This window comes from Antrostomus carolinensis, unplaced genomic scaffold, assembly GCF_000700745.2.
Source record: "Antrostomus carolinensis isolate BGI_N321 unplaced genomic scaffold, ASM70074v2 scaffold22378, whole genome shotgun sequence".
In the NCBI taxonomy this organism is placed as follows: Eukaryota; Metazoa; Chordata; class Aves; order Caprimulgiformes; family Caprimulgidae; genus Antrostomus; species Antrostomus carolinensis.
This window is the reverse complement of record NW_010335306.1, coordinates 14,629-34,991: the sequence shown is the minus strand read 5'-3', so window position 1 is coordinate 34,991 and position 20,363 is coordinate 14,629. Positions and strand designations below refer to the sequence as shown.

The window sequence follows — 20,363 nt, the reverse complement described above, 5'->3', positions numbered from 1 at the left end:
TTCCTGCTGTGACTTTGCCAGATGTGATGAGAAGCTAGTGCACCAAAAGGCCTCTCAGTTCTACTGCAAATACCAAGTCTTGTAAACATGGATACAATCTAACCCATGCTACAGAACACTGCTTTCTGGGATTTATAATTCATATAATTAATAATTATTCATATAATTTATAATTCAAGCATTTAGAATAAAGAAACTGTTATACCAACCTGTTGAAAAAAACATGGTACTATTTTAAAAAATGTTTTATCAAGTTGTAGATTTCTTAAGGTATATATAAGTTTTAAAAATATTACATAATAATTTTAATTCTTAAATTTCAATTCTTTCAATTTGAATAATTTAACAGCAGATTTAAACTATTTGGTTTTGGAGAACTAATTAATTAATCTAGAAAACTAAGAATTTCACTCTAAAGTCTTCTGGTATAACTGAAAGAACATCTACAGGAACACATAATAAGTATAAATAGGTTCTTTATACTTCAGAAAACAACTGCAAGAAGCAATTCCCTAAACCAGTTGTAAGTAATAATAGATATGTCTTTTAAAATATTACCACCACCTGATTATATCTTACAGAGTTAGTGGCAGATTTGGAGCTATTCTTGCTGATGAAATGGGCTTAGGAAAAACACTGCAATGCATTGCACTTGTCTGGACTCTCCTGCGCCAAGGGGTCTATGGATGCAAACCTGTACTAAAGCGAGCACTAATTGTCACCCCTGGGAGTCTAGTAACAAACTGGAAGAAAGAATTTCAGAAATGGTTGGGAAGTGAAAGGATCAAAGTCTTTACAGTTGATAAGGTAAGATTTATTTAGAAAAGGGGATTAGGTCATATTTGGTTCAGAATATAGGACTTCTGCTTTTTTTTATTATTTTTTTTTTCCTCCAAACAATGACCAAAGCTAATAATTCTCTATTAATGTTTATTTGTAATACTTTATTTCTCCTTCAGGTATTTGTCCATATGCGCATTTAGCTCTCAGTAACCAGATCATAACTCAAGCTCACCTGCCTATGTAGCATATGTCTGTCTTATCTTTCCTCAGGCTTTACCTGTGAAGATGTAAAAGGTGACATGCTCCTCCATGTGCCTCTTTGGTTTAAGGAAGAGCTTTCTGTTGTCTATCAAAGTGCACACTTTCCCTGCTTTATGTACCAGAGCATCTACCTTGACTGACTTTTACTCTGTGGTACTTGCTTTTGTTCTGTACAGAAAACCTTTTCCTCATTGTTTCAGCTGTCTGTTTTCAGGTTACTTCAGAAGATTATTCCCTTTACTGTAACTGTCAAGAATTAGGTTTCTGTAGGGATGATGTAAAGTCTCTAGGCTTGGAGTGTCAGTGTTCAATAATGTGACTATTACATATCTAGAAGAATGCAGACAAGTACAATAATAAAGAAGCGGGACGATGCTGATCCCTGTCCCTCCTGTAGCAAAGCTGTTCCCGCTGCTAGGTAGTTCCTGTAGGGCCCGGATGATTCACATGTGCTGAGGAAGTATCTCGTCTTTTAATCTCCTTGGTATACCTTTAGGGACTTGCCTTTGTTTTTGAAACACAAAACTCTCTGTGACCTTGATGCAAAGTGTAAAAGTTCTAGCACAGACTCGGTGCTTCAGAGACTTTTATTGACCACATCAGGCAGGAAAGCACCTGGCAAAGTAAAAGTCCAGGGAGTTCAAGAAGTGAGGCTGTAGCAGCACTGACTGAGGGCTTTCTCTGGAGGAGGGCCACATCTTGCTATGGTTGTGCAGTGTGACTTTCTTGCCATGTAAATTTTCCCATTGAGTGTGGCTCAGTATCTCACTCAAAGGGTTGGCTCACCTCAAGACCAGCATTTGTGAAGCTGTGAACCGCAGACTTGCTTAGCCCTGCGTTAACACTTCTGAAGCTTTTAGATTTGAGCTCTGGTTTTTATAATTTACTATCCAGTATTTCTTTTCTTAAGGCTTCTGGTCCCCTTGTCCGTGTGGAGTAGGCATTCATAGCAGAAAGGAAAGAGAGGTTGTTTAGCAAACTGTGGTTTCTATAAGTACATTCAGCAATCTGCTGTACCCCTACTTTTTCCTTGCTCCTATATGTTTGAATTGTGACAGTGGGAGGAAATGGAAAACTTATAGTAACTGCACTGGTTCTTGCAAAAAAGGTAAAGGTATTTATTTCCCAAATTTATTATTTAGTCTTATAGTTCCATACAAGTAGATTGAAGAAACAAATAGTACTTCATTCTAAAAATGACCTGATTCTTACATCAACCAGATTTGCTTTTAGTTTCTTGCATTATCCTTATTGTCTGTGTGGAAGAGTGAATATTTCAGCTCCAAAGAGAAGGACTTGGGAGTGGTGGTAGACGAGAAGCTGAACATGAGCCAGCAATGTGCGCTTTCAGCCCAGAAGGCCAACCACATCCTGGGATGCATCAAGAGAAGCGTGTCCAGCAGGTCGAGGGAGGTGATTCTGCCCCTCTACTCTGCTCTGGTGAGACCCCACCTGGAGTACTGTGTCCAGTTCTGGAGCCCTCAACACAAGAGAGACATGGACCAGTTAGAACGAGTCCAGAGGAGGCCACGAGGATGATCTGAGGGCTGGAGCACCTCTCCTATGAAGACAGGCTGAGAGAGTTGGGGCTGTTCAGCCTGGAGAAGAGAAGGCTCCAGGGAGATCTTATAGCGGCCTTCCAGTGCCTGAAGGGGCTACAAGAAAGCTGGGGAGGGGGGCTTAACTTAACATTTCATAAGGGCAGTTAATGACAGAACAAGGGGAAATGGCTTGAAACTGGAAGAGGGGAGATGGAGATAAGATGTGAGGAAGAAATTCTTTGGTGTGAGTGTATTGAGACACTGGCCCAGGTTGACCAGAGAAGCTGTGGCTGCTCCTCCCTGGAAGTGTTGAAGGCCAGGTTGGATGAGGCTTTGAGCAACCTGATCTAGTGGAAGGTGTCCCTGCTGATGGCAGGGGGTTGGAACTCGACGATATTTGAGGTCCCTTCCAGCCCAGACCATTCTATGATTCTATGATTCAGATGAAATTAAAGTTTTCAAACTGGTTTTAAACTCTTTTCTAGAGCATACAAAATTTTTTAACAAGAATTATTTCTTTGAGTTACACTCATTATTGTCAAACTCTTGAAATTACTGAACCTACTCATCTTCCACTGGGGAAAATCCACATGTAATAGGCACTCTTTGCATCATTTGCTTTTCTTAGTGACCTGTTTCAAGATGTGGAAATGAAACAAACTGACTTGTCAGGAACTGTAATGTAATATAGGTTAGGATGCAAAATACGGAAGTTTCTAAAAGAAGTGGATACAAGGTAAAATATAATATGGCAACATTTTTTCCTGAAAAAGTAGTAGAAATAATTGAACATTTTCTTGCAGTTTTTATGAATAATATTGGGAGGAGAGAACCTGAATTTGCTGACAGTTACTATGACCCAAAATGACAGTAGCTTTCATTTTCTTCTAATTTAAATAACTTTATTATTCTTACTCATCTCATTGGATCTATTTGGATTGAGGACACTCGGCAGCTTTTGAGATTGTGTTCCCAAATAGCAAGGAATATATTGTCATGCAAAAGGAAGACACAATATGACTTGCCTGGGGTATAATGAGATATTCCAAAATAATTTACTGTCTGTCTTCTCTGGAAAAACAGCAATTATCATACTGTTATTTCTCCAGTATAACTTAAAAGGAAGAGCTTGTCTCAAAGGTTTTTTTCTGTTCTTGCCTATAAGGAATACATTCAAGGAACTGGCAGACTTTTTAAAATGTGTTAGACATGTTTTTCTCACTTTCACACTGAAACACCGCAAACTGATCCTAACCCTTCAGCAACAGACTCTTCAAAAAAACAGGATATTATCTGCTTTTAAAATGTGATTACTGTTTACTTCTGTTAAAATGCAAATGTCATGTAGAGGACATTACTTTTAAAATGAAGGTGTTCCCACAAGGGTTGCATTTAGGTCTCATTAATCCATGTTGTCAGCATTGAAACGAGATTGAGAGAATAACTCCTTTATCTGTTTGCAGAGTATCACTTCTACTGGGGTTATTTGGTTTGGTTTTTAAATCAAAATATCTGGAGAATTAATTAATTCAAGTTTTACATTGCTTCATGATTCAGCGTTTTTTAATTTACACTTCACTGGCTATATTGGATTTGGACTAGTGCAAAGAAGGGTCTGTTCAAAGAGTAAGTCTGGGACATTATGGAGCTCTAATGCTGATTGACAGTTTCTCCGTATGTAGCTCTGGGCAACTCACTTAAACCTGTCAAGTCACTTTGGGTAATTGTGAAAATGGAGGCTATAATACATACATATCTTGCAGCCAGTTAAGAGGATAAATTAATTACCTGAAATTAGCTTGTGAATTTATTTTAATTTTCAGTCTGTCACCCACTGCTCTTATTATATACAGCAATGAATATATTATATTTGGCTGCAGAGGGCTTTTAATGTGTCAAGCTTTTTTTTAAGGGGTCTAGAAGAGTTGATGATTTATCAGGGGAGGGACGTTGGAGGCAGTTCTGCAGTGCCCCCACCACTTTCCCTAGTTTTAGCTCACACCCAGAAAGTGTAGGAAAACAAAATGATTTCTGAACTCTGGGCATCTTCTAATACTTGGCCATCCCAAGAGAAGGACAGAGAGGCATTACGTCTGTCTTCAGGGCTGCAGCGTGGAGCCTGAATACTGGGCAGGAACAACATGTTGCCTATGGGGCTCCTCTGTGTTTCTTCTCCTGTGTTGGGAAATTTTCTGCTTCTATTTTGGAACTGGCAGTAAAAATATTGGCCAGAAAACTAGCAGTTAACTATGGTACTGGAAGCAACAGGAATGCTTGGAGCCTGTCCAAACACCTGGGTAAATCAGTGCATGCCCTTCTTGCCTGCTCCTCTCTACTCCTTGCTTCCTCCGACGCGTGCTGGGCCTCTTTGCGAGCACCATGTGGGGAGTGATCTACCACAAGGTACTTTGTGAGATTAATGTGCCAGATTCGACCCATAGATTGATCTGAATCACCTGCTAGGAGGCTGTAAAAGTTGTGATAATTAAGTGGTGCTGCTCTTACAGTGTATTACACCATCTGGCTCCAGACTTAGTTGTCTGTGTTTGGTAACTGATCTTATTTGGAAATAAAAATACCTTTTGAGGGTCTAGCTTGATTTGCTTTCACACTTAAAGAGGTCCTTCAGCTTGTCAGCTGGGCCCATAGCCTGCTTAGGTAGTGAACACCATTAGGAAATAGGAAGGAACGTGCAGGGAACTAGTGTCTGGAGCTAAGCGGGAAGGTAAGGGATGAGCCAACAGTAGATTTTTCCATGTTTTTGCAAGACAAGTAAGCAATCCTAGTACATTCACAAGTCTGTACAGAAATGTACTATTTCTAGGAAACTTTTTTGGAAGAAGGTCCCCATCACATTACAGTGACTTTCTAATTTAGTGTGTCTCTTTTTAAAGCTGCTTTTGTCTCTAAGGTCTAGAACTGTGCAAGTCATATTCTGTTCAGATTCAAGTGCTATCATATGGGCAGCTCTTGTTGGTTTTCCTTATCATCACATTTGGTAATAAACAAATAGACTTAGTTCTGGAGTTTAGGAGTTCAGCAAATGTCTTGATGACTGTTGAAGGAAAAGGATTTGAAGGATATATAAGGGTGAAGGGGCTCACAGCCGTTTTCTGACCACTAATACAGGGTTTAGAAATCAATTGCATTTATTCACCAATAGACAGGCATGTTTCCAGGGGCTAGTTTTGGGCTCTATTTTCTAAGTCCCAGGCTGTCCTTACCTCTTGGCCAACCTATCATTGTTAAGGGCTTGTGACAAAGTTAATACCATATTAAATTTAAAACTACAAGAGGAATTTTAGGTTGGTGGAATGTGATAACTTCCTACTGGACTACGTTACTCTACCCTGTAGCTTGAAATCCCAAAGTGAATGTACAGGCAGCTACTTATGCCTCTTCATTATCTTGGCTTTAATTATTCATTTGAAGCTTACCTAAATGCCAGGACTGGGAGGCTGTTACAGGGAGCCTGTGCTTTTCACCTTCACGGTAATGTGTCTCAGAGGATTTGAAGGCCTAAAAGAATAATAAATTTTCTTTTAATGAGGTGGTAGAACTCTAAATTGCTGTATCAGATCTCATATTTCCTTTGCAAATTAGGAAAGAGTAAATAATCCAAACTCATGAAGGAGATAGCAAATGTCTTGTTCATGCTAGAAAAAATTTCTGTAGATACTGGATGTTTAAGGAATATGATAAATGATCTCCAAAGAAATAGTTGTATGATATATTTTCCTTTATACCTGCAGGACCATAAAGTAGAAGAATTCATTGGTTCTCCACTTTATTCAGTTTTGATAATCAGTTATGAGATGCTACTGCGATCTTTGGATCAAATTCAGGCTATAGAATTTAACCTCCTAATCTGTGATGAAGGACATCGTCTGAAAAATAGCTCCATTAAGACAACTACAGCCCTCACTAGTCTGTCTTGTGAGAGGAGAATTATCCTTACTGGTTGGTATCTATAGCCACTTTTAATATTTAACCATGCTAATAGTAGTAGGTTGTGGTAAAGGAAAAAGCTATTGTAAAGTATGGCAGGAGCACAGTATAAAGTTTAGCAGTGGGTATTAAATGCAAAAATCTAAGGTCTTGTAAAAACAGATTATTTCAAATTTATTTTAAATAAATGCAAAATTTGTCTAGCTTCAGGGATGGGTTAGGAGCCTGGGAACTTCTGTAAGGGAATCAGGACACTGTTTACGTACACTCATTGTTTTTCTTTGTAGCTATTTAATAAAATTGATTTATAACTTGACTTTTAAAATTCCTTTGTCAAAACTACTAGATATGCAGTCTGTTTAGTTAGGGGGACACTAGTTTATTAAAAAGTTCTAAATTAATTCAGTACTCTGAGTAATTTACATTGAAACAAAACATCTGTTTTCAGGATGCATTCTCAACATTAAGCCCTGCATTCAATGATTGTACTCCTATAATTTTCAATAAAAGGTTACCAAATACTGAATTATTTTTTTTTCTTTCCAGGAACTCCAATCCAAAATGACTTGCAAGAATTTTATGCATTAATAGAGTTTGTGAATCCAGGAATACTTGGTTCTTTATCCACGTATAGGAAGATATATGAGGAACCAATTGTCAGGTCTAGAGAACCTTCATCAACAAAGGTATATTATGAAAACAAAATGTGGTTATAGAAAAAAAATCCATAGACAGCACTTTGAAATTTGCTTTCTATGGAATAAAATAAAGCTCAGGACTAATAGTAGGAAAAGCTTTTCACCTTCCTGTTTGAAATAAAATCAGTTGTTCTCCAAAGGGAGCTGACGGAACACATGCATGTTGAGATCACGGCATTTCAACTGCCTTTTAATTATCAGGCAAAAATTGCTTTTCTAACACCTTGCATTCCCAGAAATACCATGCGCATTGCCATATGACAGTACTTTATTCATTCTTAGTTTCTCCACAGAACTGCAAAATCTGCATGATTTTATTGCATCAATCAAGAAATTCTGGAGTATAATTTGAGCCTTGGGTATCTTCTGGGACATTACCTTCCTTTGTTTAAGACTGTAGAAACCAGACCTAGAATTAAGCTAATGCAGTGCTCCTAATTGGAGAAGAATTGATCGTTATGGTACTATGTCAGGAAGTGGTATCATACATATATATGTCAGGAAGTGGTATCATACATATCCCAGCTCTGAAGAGAAGGACTTGGGAGTGGTGGTTGACGAGAAACTCAACATGAGCCGACAATGTGCACTTGCAGCCCAGAAGGCCAACCGTATCCTGGGCTGCATCAAGAGAAGTGTGGCCAGCAGGTCGAGGGAGGTGATTCTCCCCCTCTACTCAGCTCTTGTAAGGCCCCACCTGGAGTACTGCATCCAGTTCTGGAGCCCCCAACACAAGAGAGACCTGGATCTGTTAGAACAGGTCCAGAAGAGGGCCACGAGGATGATTCGAGGGCTGGAACACCTCTCCTATGAAGACAGGCTGAAAGAGCTGGGGCTGTTCAGCCTGGAGAAGAGAAGGCTCCGGGGAGATCTTATAGCGGCCTTCCAATACCTGAAGGGGGCCTATAAGAAAGCTGGGGAGGGACTTTTCGTTAGGGCAGTTAATGACAGAACTAGGGGGAATGGCTTTAAACTGAAAGAGGGTAGGTTTAGATTAGATATTAGGAAGAAGTTCTTTAGTGTGAGGGTGGTGAGACACTGGAACAGGTTGCCCAAAGAGGTTGTAGATGCCCCCTCCCTGGAAGTGTTTAAGACCAGGGTGGATGAGGCTTTGAGTAACCTGATCTAGTGTAAGGTGTCCCTGCTCATGGCAGGGGGGGTGGAACTAGATGATCTTTAAGGTCCCTTCCAACCTAAACCATTCTATGATTCTATGATTCTATGATATCAAATAATTAAAATCATACAGATTAAATCTAATTAAAATCATACAGAAAATTATTGTGATGAAATGCAAGATTAGAATTAATTTTGTGCTTTGTTCTTTTAGGAGGAAAAGGAATTAGGAGAAAAAAGAGCAGCAGAACTCACACGCCTCACTGGACTCTTTATTCTTAGGAGAACGCAGGAGGTTATAAACAAGTTTCTGCCCCCCAAAGAGGAGAGCATAATCTTCTGCCGACCAACAGGACTGCAACTTGAATTATATCGAAAACTGCTTAATTCTCAAGTTATTAGGTCCTGTCTACAAGGCAGGCTAGAAAACAGTCCTCACCTAATATGTATAGGAGCTTTGAAAAAACTTTGCAATCACCCATGTCTTCTGTTTAAAGCTATAAAGGTATCTATTTACCTGGGGGGGTGTGTTTGCAATTGGTCATTTCAGCAGGTACAGGTCACTAGAACTATGTTGTGGTCAATGTGCATGTTACTTAAGGTCATTTCCATACCCTTCTCACATACAACTTGCTTTAGGAGATTTGCTTTCAAAAACATAAATGTTAGGAAGTCTGAATGTACTCAGGGAAGGTATCTCACCAGCTTCCTCTTGCCTTATGGTATTTTCTTGTGCTTTTTTACTGATTTTACTTGTTAGTGTTTTTTAATTTCCAGTTGCATAAGTGAATTTTAATGACAGCATCTTCTGAAAAAAAGTCAATGATCGGGGAGTTCCACAATAAGGTATCATGTGAAGAATAAGCAGAGTATTGATATTTTCCCCCATCTTTTAGATACAGCTTTTCTGTGGGTGTACATCTGTGTGGTTGTTTAAGTAGAGAGGTGGAAGTAAAACATGTTTTTCAGTTTGAAGTGTTTCAACTTTCCACTCAGCTGCAAACAACATCTTACACTAGAGAGTGTAAACCAAAATAAATGTTATCAGTATTTTCAAACTGTGCTTTCAATCCAATGCTGGAAGTAGTTGTGCTGGCATGATACAGTACTTTGTGGCAGCTTTTGGTGTTTCCTTTTGTCTTAATAATAAAAATATAGGAAAAGTTAAAAACAAAATCCCAAAAATGTTAGAGGGGATATGGGACTTGAATCTTTTTTTTTTTTTTTTTTTTTTAACAGGAAAAAAGCTGTGATCCTGTGTCTGATGAACATGATGAGTCCAGTCTCTACGAAGGTCTAATAGATGTCTTTCCACAAGATTATACTTTGGACACTTTCTCTGAAACTGATTCAGGAAAATTACAGGTGCTGGTGAAGTTGTTAGCAGCAATCCATGAGCTCAACTCTTCCGAAAGGCAAGTGTGAAATAAAGATAAAAGAGAGATAATGGGAGTGACCTGCTGGATATTGTTTTGCTTTTCCAGTGCATGGGGATGCTATATTAGAAATGAAGGCATTGTAACTGTTTGCAGAAGTGCCAAGCATTTTTATACATAGAACTCCTGGCTCTTCCTTGGCAAATTACTAAAACAGGATTTACCACTGACATTTTCAAAATTGCTTTTCATATTTTTTCAAGATAAAAATACTTGTATTTTTCATACTGAGTTCCAGAAAGTAAGATAGAGTTTGCTACAGCCCCTGTACTATGACATATTATCTTTACTTGCAAAAACTTTACAATGCTTGTGTCTCCTTGAGGAGATGTATTCAGATATTAAATACTTTAAATTGCGGTAAAGTGTTTTTAATTACTAGATTATAAGTTCTTTCCTCTTTAATCATGTTTAACTGCTCAGTGCTTGCTGCCTTTTCTGTTCAGGGGAACCAGTCTCAACAGATGAACTTGCAGAGCAACTGCTTATTTCCCCTGTGGTAAATGCCACTGACATGTAGGAAAACCTCTCTTTATCATGGGGTAATAGGATGCACATGGTTAGTTACTGTGCAGTTGCTGATTCATGGAAATCTCACAAGACCTTGTGTCCCATGATAACTTTTTTATGTACTCATGCCTTAAAGCCCAGCTGTTCAAAAAATATTTAGCTTTTAATTTGTATTTAAATTGATGCTTAAATAGGACATGCTGTAATTCAGTAGTGGGTCTGCCAACAGCAGACCTTTTGGCACTGATGCAATGGAATTAATTTCTTCCTGATGCTCTCTCTTTACAAGTCAGAAAGCTGAGCCTGTCATTGGAGTTTATATGCCTAACATCTATTGAAACCAGTGACAGCTAAATACCTAAATGTACTGGCTTTACTTCTTGTAGGTCCAAAGAAACAGAGATATCAGGAAAAAGCCCCTTTCCCTGTGTCGGTGCTATAGGAACTGCTGAGTTACAGCTGGTGTTGCAACATTATTTTACATCTTTGGAATTTTTGTTGCTCTCAGTGCTGATCATGTTTCTTTTTCTTTGGTTTCTGTGCTCATATTAGTACTAAATAGTTTTTGCTATATTGCTATATACAGACTAAATTCCAGTCCTCTTATAAAGCTTATATTCTGTTTTGGGGTAAAAACAAAGATGTGGATTTGGGGTTGATTGACAAAAAAATCAGTCTTGCAAAGTCTTTATAAACAAGTCTTGGATGTGGTTTGATTGTAGAGTCAATTAAAAAAAAAAAATCCAAATTATGTTGTTTGTGATGTCTTTCACCATCCTTCATCCCAGTTCTTTTCAGTCATAAAAAGTAGGAAAGGCTTACTGTTTTCCAATTTGACTTTCATGATTTTGTTTATTAGAATTTTCTGAGGTTGTCTATAGAAGTTCATAGTAGCTTTTTCTGTAAGTAGAGACATATATATTATTTATTAACTGCTACAACACCCTTTGCAAATGCTGCCTTAACAACAGCTATTTTGTGTAAATAGAATTTTAAAAAAAAAAAAAAAATCTATCCCTGTGGCTGGTTGTGGATTCCTGCAATATGTGCTTTAAACCAAATTCTGTTGCAAAGGACATTAATTATTTATCATTTCAATACTTGACAGTAGGTATAATGCATCCAAATCTAGTATGTGTTTCAATTTAATAAGAAACGTTTTATTTCTTAGGAAATATGAGTAACCTCGGGTTGATGTGTAATTTTTGCTTCACTTGTGATTTCATTTTCTTAAATGTCTGCAGTATTCGTTATTGGACTTTAACTTTGCCAAGGTCTAGGATGATAAGATAACTTTGTTTTATTGTTTGACAGAGTCGTACTGGTATCCAATTACACTCAGACATTAAACATATTACAAGAAACATGCAAACATTATGGATACTCTTACACTAGACTTGATGGACATACTCCTGTCTCCCAGAGGCAACAGATTGTTGATACTTTTAATAGTAAATTCAGTCCAGCTTTTATCTTTTTGCTGAGTTCAAAGGCTGGCGGAGTAGGACTGAATCTGGTTGGCGCATCTCATTTGATCCTGTATGATATCGACTGGAATCCAGCTACAGATATTCAGGTCTGATAACAACTGTGTACATGTGGTTTGGGAGGGGCATCAAAGGAGTTCTTGATTGACTTTGAAATGCCTGGCTTTATATATCTTATTGCTACCCAATTATCACATTGCATCTGGACAAGTATGTTGTTGGAGGATAACTGTTTCCTCCAAGAAGAAGAAGATATAATCTTCTTCTTGTTGGAGGATATGGTTTTCCTCCAACAAGAAGAAACATTTCTCTGTCATATTCTATATATTGGTATCATTGGAAGCCCCCTTGCAGTAAAAAATGAAGAGTAAATTCTGTTTTCTTTGGAGGAGTAAGTCCTCTATCCCCTTTGTCTCCTAACCTCTTTTAAACTGGAAAGTTGCTGTGTTTCTAAAAAGAAAATAAAATTATGATTAGACTGCATAGCAAGTGTTGCTGTTGATTTGCAGTACCTGTGAAAAAGGGAGAGGTTCTGATCAGAATTAAAGAGAATGAGAAAATCATGTGGCAATGAAAGACGACAAAGCCAGTGCTGTGCTATTCTTGTTATGGCACTGTTGGCCTCAAGGGATTATTTAGTTGTCATAAGAGTGTTCAGTTAAAATAGTCCTTAACAATAACAATTTAAAAAATATTTTAATAAATGTAATAAGAAACTTATTTTAGAGTAATACTGTGTGCTTAATACCTGAAATAAGCTCTGATTCTTGGCCCTGCTCCTGTTCCAAGTGTGAATTAGTACCATCATGTGGTCACTTGTCTTTCTGCTTGAAACACAGTTGCTAAATCAGTCAAAATTGCCACAGGTTTCCAAAGACCACAAGCCATGTTGTGCCCAAAACCCGTACAGTTTTGACAAAAAGTGTGTAACAGTACTGGGTTACATTTTGTTTGTTTTAGAATTAAAGGGTGCATGAAACACTAATTTTACAGTTTTAAAGTAAATTGGAATGCCATTTTTAAAGCTAATGGCAAAAACCATTTGGAGATGGTGGAGAATGACAAGTATTCTGAAATATTAAACAGCTGCTGGTACTTGGAAAACAAATACAAAGAGGGGATTTCTGTCAGGAAAGAGATTAAACCCTTGCCTTCCCACTGTACTACACAGAAAGAAAGGGGAGCATGAACGGCAGAAAATAAATTATGTTTTCAAAATTATTTATAGTTAATACCAGAAGACTTTTCTAAAAACAAAGACAGTTATTGAGTAATTCTTTCTTTGGACAACACCTTTTTGAGCTAGCAGAACTGCTAATTTGATCAGTGGAGGCTACAAGTTTTAGTTGAATTACTATTGTATTGTAGGCTGTTAATGCTCTTTGTCTCTTTGCTTTCTTCAGGCAATGGCCAGAGTGTGGAGAGATGGTCAGAAACACACTGTATATATCTACAGATTGCTAACCACAGGTCAGAGATGGTGCTCAAACATACCCTAGAGTGAGACAGCTATTGAAATTTTGTCCATAAAAGAAAGGGAGGGAGTGTTTTTGGAAATAGTTTGTTCTTTTAAAATATTTTTTTTTCTGAATTCAGTTAAAATAGAGACATCACATTGTTTCATTGGCCTTTGCTTTGCTTTGCTTTTGCTTGAACAGCTGAAAATAATGGTTTAGAGATTCCTATTAATACTGTTATCAAGACATTGATTTGGCTTCTTGACAAGTACTGGTCAAAAATTATCCCAGAGTATCTTTTTTTTTAATTTTATTTTTTTTCCAATACAGGCTCAATAGAAGAAAAGATTTATCAAAGACAGATCAGCAAACAAGACCTTTCTGGGGCAGTTGTAGACCTTTCCAAGACATCTGAACACATCCATTTTTCCATTGAGGAGCTTAGAAATCTCTTTACACTCCATGAAGATTCCAACTGTGTTACCCATGACTTGCTTGAGTGCGACTGTATGGGAAAGAAAGACCATCAAAGTGAGTTTCTTCTTCTTCATTATCTCTGGCCATGGCTGAGGAAATACATTCATTCTTAATCTGTGTTCTATCACTGGAGAAAACTCTGATGCTCAGTAAAATAGGATTGAAGTAATGATGTTTGTTATAGGATCTTCCAGATACTGGCTGATTTTTCTAATCCATTGGAGCCCTTCACAAGATGAAGAGGAGGAAAGACTCATTCCTTGCAGTGACAGCCAATTTGTATATCATGCCTTTTCATTCCTTGAGTTAGCTATGGCCAGCTCAACTAGTGATTTGTTACAACCAAATGACATTATGTGGTGTTTTTTTTCTAAATATTCAAGGGTGGTAATGAGTAGCTGGTAAGGGTTAGTTCAAAAGCTGTTTATCTGAGAACAGGTATACCAGCCAGTACCAGATGAAGATCTCTATAATGATATGACAAATCTCTGAATACATCCCTTCATTTCACAGTTATTAGCTGTAGCTGATGCCGAATGATTAAAGTAGGTTTTTGAGAAATGCTGGGAGATCCTGTGGCAGGTGTAAACCCAAGTTGCAAATATTCACATCTACCCTCTCCACAGGAACCTGTCTCTCTTTTTCTTTTGGCATATCAAAATTGTTTTAAAACCTTGCTTCATACAGGTGTGTAGGTTTAAGTCAGCAGCAGGATTACAAAAAGATAATTTAAAAAATCAGAAGTTATGTTTACATCCCACCCATTTTAGTTTTCATAGCTCATAATTTTCTAAAGGAAAAAGTGTCTATTTGCCCCAGTATGTTCCTTTCCTTTAGGCGTGAATTATCACAGAATCACAGAATGGTAGGGGTTGGAAGGGACCTCAGGAGATCATCTAGTCCAACCCCCCTGCCAAAGCAGGTTCCCTACAACCCAGGCGGGTTTTGAACCTCTCCAGAGAAGGAGACTCCACAACCTCTCTGGGCAGCCTGTCCCAGGGCTCCGTCACCCTCACTGTAAAGAAGTTTTTCCTTAAGTTTGTATGGAACTTTCGGTGTTCCAGGTTTTGCCCATTGCCCTTTGTCCTGTCATCAGCCACCACTGAAAAGAGCCCGGCCCCATCCATTTGGCCCCCACATTTCAGTTATTTATAGACATTGAAAACATCCCCTCTCAGTCTTCTCTTCTCCAGGCTCTCTCAGCCTCTCCTCGTAAGGCAGATGCTCCAGGCCCCTAATTGTCTTTGTGGCCTCCGCTGGACTCTCTCTAGAAGATCCCTGTCTTTCTTGAACTAAGGAGCCCAGAACTGGACACAGTACTCCAGATGCAGCCTCACCAGGGCAGAGTAGAGGGGGAGGAGAACCTCTCTCGGCCCACTGGCCACACTCTTTTTAATGCACCTCGGATACTGTTGGCCTTCCTGGCCCCAAGGGCACACTGCTGGCTCACGGCCAGCCTGCTATCCACCAGGACACACATATACATTATCCATATACAGTATTCACAGATGTGATAATCAGTTACCAATATTGATATCTTCTGAATGCATACAGATATGACAATAAAAAGAATCAAGGAAATGTCTACAAGAGTGTGTGTTCTCAACAGACATGAGCAAGAAATTAAATAATACAGACCCAAGGAGACCACTTTGCTTGATGTTTTGCATGCCTCCAGGTAGTAGGCTAGAGTTGTGTTCCTTTCTCATCTCATTCTACCCAAAAGGGATACCCCAGGATGCAGCTACCACTAGTTGGTCTCTTTGCCTTTCCTAAGAACAAGAAGCTGTCAAATTACTTCATCGGGCAACCAGATTCCTGATTCAGATGCTGGCACACAGAAAAGGCCAAGAACATTCACTGATTTGTCTCCTCCATTTCTAGCAAGTATGATTCAAAAGATGAACCAAAAAGGAGCCAAACAATACAAGCTTCACAATGTGTGAGCTTTTATAATGATCTTCATTAGATATACCAATGAGATTGGATATTTGTGACCACGCTTCTGTTGTCCATTCATACTGGGGCTATCTTCAGGAAACCACAGGAGTCTTGAAGCAATTAACTGTGTATGCATCTTGCAGATGGGTTGCTTGCCATTCTACTGGCTTTCAGATCAGCTACAAAGCTGTAAGCCTATTGTTTTACCTGATCATAGTTTAATTTATAGAGTTAGGAACGCAGAATCTGTAAGGACTTCAGAAGTGCATCTCTTCTAAATTTCCTTCTGGCTAGTAAAGTCTGTTTCAAGTCTAGTGCAAATGTGCATCATGTGTCAGTTAAAAGGAAAATCTTGCCTATGTGAGTCTTTACAAGCTCTACATAAGTTTAAAAAACTCAGGAATACTCTGAGTTGTCATGCTCCTCATATCACTGCTCCTTCCTAAGGAGCATGTAACACCGCTATGAAAATATCTGACAACAGGTTTTAAACCAGTAACAGCAGCGATGCTATTTTTTTCCACCCAAACTGATTTCTTAATTTATCACATGCATTGGATGAATCACGAAGCCATCAATGTATGACATACCCTGCAGTGATGTTTGGGGCTTTAGAATCCTTTGTCCAAAGTGAATTCCTCTCTTTGTGCTTCACAGAGATTAGTCTTTTCCTTACTGTGATGTACAGTATACAATATTGTGTATATTGAACGATTTGTCATAATCTGGATGCACAGAGTACACTAGAGATCCAGCTCCACTGTGCTGAGTCAATGAAATATCTATTCAAACTATTCTTAGCTGGTTGGAATGACTTCTCTGGGAGGAAATTGAAGCTAGCTTGAATTTTGCCACAACATACTTCTAGATTCATATTTACTTAAAGAATGGGAGCAGCCCAAATGTCACAGAATTAGGAAGAAAGGAAATTGTCAGATAAGATTTTCTTTCCCATTCATTTGTAAAAGGATTTGTCTTTCTGTTAGCATATGGTGATTTTGATAAACTCAATCAATGAACAAGAGACAGCCTTGGTTTTCATTGACATACAAGGATTATATATGCTGTTCTATTTTCTCTCATTTGTTATCACTGACTGGCTTATTGATTCAGCCTGAAATTTTCTGTCTTAGTTTCCTCTGATTAGTCTACTGCATCATTTTTTCAGATCCTTCCTCAGAAAAGCCTTCTGTGGCTAGAAGTTGCCAGCTTGGACAAAACCATGGGAAGCTTAATTCAAAGAAACCACTCTCCATGTCACAGTTGATGCAATGGAAACATTTCTCTGGGCAAAATCAGACTCTAGCTGATCCTTTCCTTGAAAGGGTAAAAGAGAATGTTTCTTTCATTTTCCAGAATGTAACCAGTCCAACTGCACCACCCAATGAAAATTAAGTGTCTTTCCCTACCACTTGCATCTTCCTCCTCACAGCAATAGTAAACAACTGATGTGCAGTTACCTTCTGTTCTTCATGCCAAGTTCTGTTTTGTGTATTTCTGATGAGATTTCTGAGTAAATGTGATTCCTGGTGTTTATACAAAGTTACAGTTATGAGTAAGTTAATCATTCTTGCTATAATTGTAATACAGATTTTTAAAACTAACTTAGATTTCCAGTCTTCTGTTCCTTTGATATAAAAATTAGTAAGTTTTTTTAATGTACATTCCTATGTGTGTCTACTTTGGTTTATAGTTTCAGTTTGATTGTAATGATTTATTGCTTGTAAAGCTGGCAACTCTTCAGCCAAATTTTATAGCATTAGGCAATGCCATATACATGCTATATACAGCATATATATATATAAGCTGTTAACAAGACTCTGGTTGGGTTTTTGTTTTGACAATTAAAAGTCATGTATCTGTATAACCGTGGCTTTATAACAAGATACGTGTTTGTTTCTCTGAATTTACAGCTTAATGAAACTCAGAGCAATAGCCACTGAGGTCCAAAATTCTGAGACCACAGCTTGGTACTGTGTAACAATAGTCTGACATTCACCTATTGCTCTTACTTTGGAAAATAAACAGACTTTATTTCTCAGAGGCAGAGAATTCAGGCTTATCTACATTTAGCTAACTCCTTTTAAAGACACTTTTTGCCTAACACTTGAGTACTGAGCATGTTTACATGGTATATTATTTTTATTACCATATTTTCCTTCTTCTTTGAAGGTGCAAAAGTTTGAAATCAGTTTACAGGTTTTAAGTGAAGTACTTGGAAAGTCCCAGAAGAACAGAAGATTGGATAATTTTCAGAATACTGCAAACTTACAGAATTTGAAAGACCTTGAGCAAGAATAGGCTTCCCTTGTGGTAATCCTGCATTGTTCCACATGATGTACAACCTCTGAATATTGGTACATGTTGTGACAGCAGTGGCTAAAAGCCCAACCAGTGTTCAGAAAACAGTTAAAACTGGTTTGTTCTCCATGTTATAAGAGTTAGTGTGCTCTCTTTCCACAGACTGTCACTGAGTTCACAGCCCATCCTAACCCATCATCAAACATGTTCCACACATTTTGATACAGTTTGGGAACAGAAAGCCATGTTCACTGATCTCTCTTCACCATCCACATTTATTTCAGAGGGTTTTTTGAGTTTCCTTTGACTCTAAATGCTGAATGACATCAGAAAATAATGAAAACCAAAGGGAGAGAATGATTGAGAAAGTCATCGATTATGAACGTTTTTTTAGCATGCATATTGTGTTCTTGGTAACAATTAGAATTATGCTAATAGGTAGAGTTTAATTCTTCAACATTTTAAGTTGTCTGTTAAAGAGCCCGTTCTTCACCCTGTATGTGGTGGAGCGTGGTGGTCACGCTTATCCAGGTGCTGTGCTGCTATGGTGCCCATTCGGTGTCAGACAAAGGCTGCCTGATATCTTACAGCTCCCACAGCTTATTTTAATTAGCAAGGGCAAGGTTTGCCTGCAGCTTTGTAACTCAAGAAAGTGATTCTCACCAATCTGTATAATAATTATTATTTTAATTAAAAGTATCTGAGACTGATTATACTTATATATTATGTCTGTAAATTTCTGTGTGGTGCTCCTGTCCCTGTCTGTAGGAAGCATGCTGACATTCTCTGCTCTCTACTGATGCTGATCTCGTATGTGTTTTTTTTGCATCTGTATGAAACAAGTAGATACCAGTTTGGTTCCATCTCTGTTTTGTTTGTGGGACCCTGGTCATCTCCACTGAACATATATGAGCTCAGTCTGGTTTGGAGCAAACCAACTGGCGGTGCTGTTGAGGAAACCTGGGCATATAAGAGAAGGAATTTTGCTCTTGGATCCACACCATGCCATGTTTCATCTCTGCCTAAGGCAGTCCCTCAGGGGTATCTCAGCAGGCCTTCTCACCTCACCTGTTGAGTCCTGCCCTCAGACAGTCCTACTTGCTGTCACGTCATGCACCACTCCACACAATACAGCTGTAGCTGCATGCTGGCAGAACACAGGTCTGGCAGAGAAGCCCTTTTATTGTTTGGCCTCCAGGGTAGTTTTATTTTGGCAGTTTTTAAATAAATAAAGTAAAAGCTGGTGCTGAACCACCATGGAGCTCTTGGGAGGACAGCAGAGATGAGCCCCCAGCCACATACTGTTGTATGTGTGAAGATGATCCAGGATCAGATCATTGTTCTGGGAGGGATTTTTGGCAGATGGGCTATTGCACTAAACAATGTGGCTTCAAGGTTAAGAAGCCCAAAACAGCCCATACAAATACATGCAATGGCAGTTACAGCTTCAGTATGATTCCCTGTCTGTGCCCTGCTACGCCAACCTGCCCCAGATCTCTGGCAGTGGCAGCTCATGGTGGTGCTCAGTGGCAGGTTCCTCCAGCATCCACCCGGTCAGCCAAGTGTACACCCCTCATTAACCCTTCATGACTTCTGGGCAGGATGGAAGTACGCACCTGCTTCATGGTTGGGTGGGTAAGACCATACAACCCAAATAGTGGACACCTTTCTAGTGGAAGGTGTCCCTGCTGATGGCAGGGGGGTTGGAACTAGATGATCTTTAAGGCCCCTTCCAATCCAAACCATTCTATGATTCTATGAAATAACAGGTTGCGCATGGCATTACACATGATGCAGATTGAAAAGCTGATTCTGAAATTTGATGTATCTTGGAAAATTGCGTTTTTCACTGGAAGAATAGGTTGTGGAAAAGATAGGAAGTGTGAATACAGACTCTAATTTATTATGCCATCTGTGATTCTCCCACAGTAGTCTACAAAAGCCTGAAAAATGAGACTAGCCCATCCTGCTCACATAATCATAGTATAATAATCAGTGTTTTCATGCCCAGTGCAGCACATGAACATGTGAATTTCTTCACCCATTGGTGAAAAATGTCTACTAGGAAAAGTCCCTGTGGTGAATTTTCACTAATCTGACTGTTGTCCTAGTCTCCTAGATCCAAGACTTGCTCTGCTGCAAGGAGGAGACAAGGGCTATTGGCTGTGTTCTAGTGCAATGCTTGAAATACAGGGTGCTGATTAATGTACTTCACTGCTTTTTCCAGTCTTTGAAGGTTACAAGTGTTCATCTAACAAGTGGTAGTTCTTATGGACCCATGCCCAAGGATAAGGCAGGTCTGCCTAAAAATGGTCTCAAATGATGGTTTCTTCAGTGCAGCACAAAGGGCAGCAGAAACCACAGGTGTAAGCACAATGACAAGCAGCATATTTTTTCAACAAATGCT

The 20,363-nt window shown here is 38.7% G+C and overlaps 1 protein-coding gene across 1 annotated transcript in view; it reads left to right on the top strand.

Annotated features, from left to right (window-relative positions):
* Positions 1 to 17,218, top strand: part of RAD54B (RAD54 homolog B) — a 23,657-nt gene extending 6,439 nt beyond the window's left edge. The window contains exons 4-12 of the mRNA XM_010174509.1: positions 582 to 807; positions 6,338 to 6,545; positions 7,080 to 7,219; positions 8,562 to 8,852; positions 9,587 to 9,762; positions 11,608 to 11,869; positions 13,184 to 13,250; positions 13,568 to 13,768; positions 16,824 to 17,218. Of these exons, the coding sequence (XP_010172811.1) occupies positions 582 to 807; positions 6,338 to 6,545; positions 7,080 to 7,219; positions 8,562 to 8,852; positions 9,587 to 9,762; positions 11,608 to 11,869; positions 13,184 to 13,250; positions 13,568 to 13,768; positions 16,824 to 17,050 (1,798 nt within the window). The 3' untranslated portion in view covers positions 17,051 to 17,218. The remainder of the gene's footprint in view (positions 1 to 581; positions 808 to 6,337; positions 6,546 to 7,079; positions 7,220 to 8,561; positions 8,853 to 9,586; positions 9,763 to 11,607; positions 11,870 to 13,183; positions 13,251 to 13,567; positions 13,769 to 16,823) is intronic.
* The last annotated feature ends 3,145 nt before the right edge of the window (positions 17,219 to 20,363 follow it).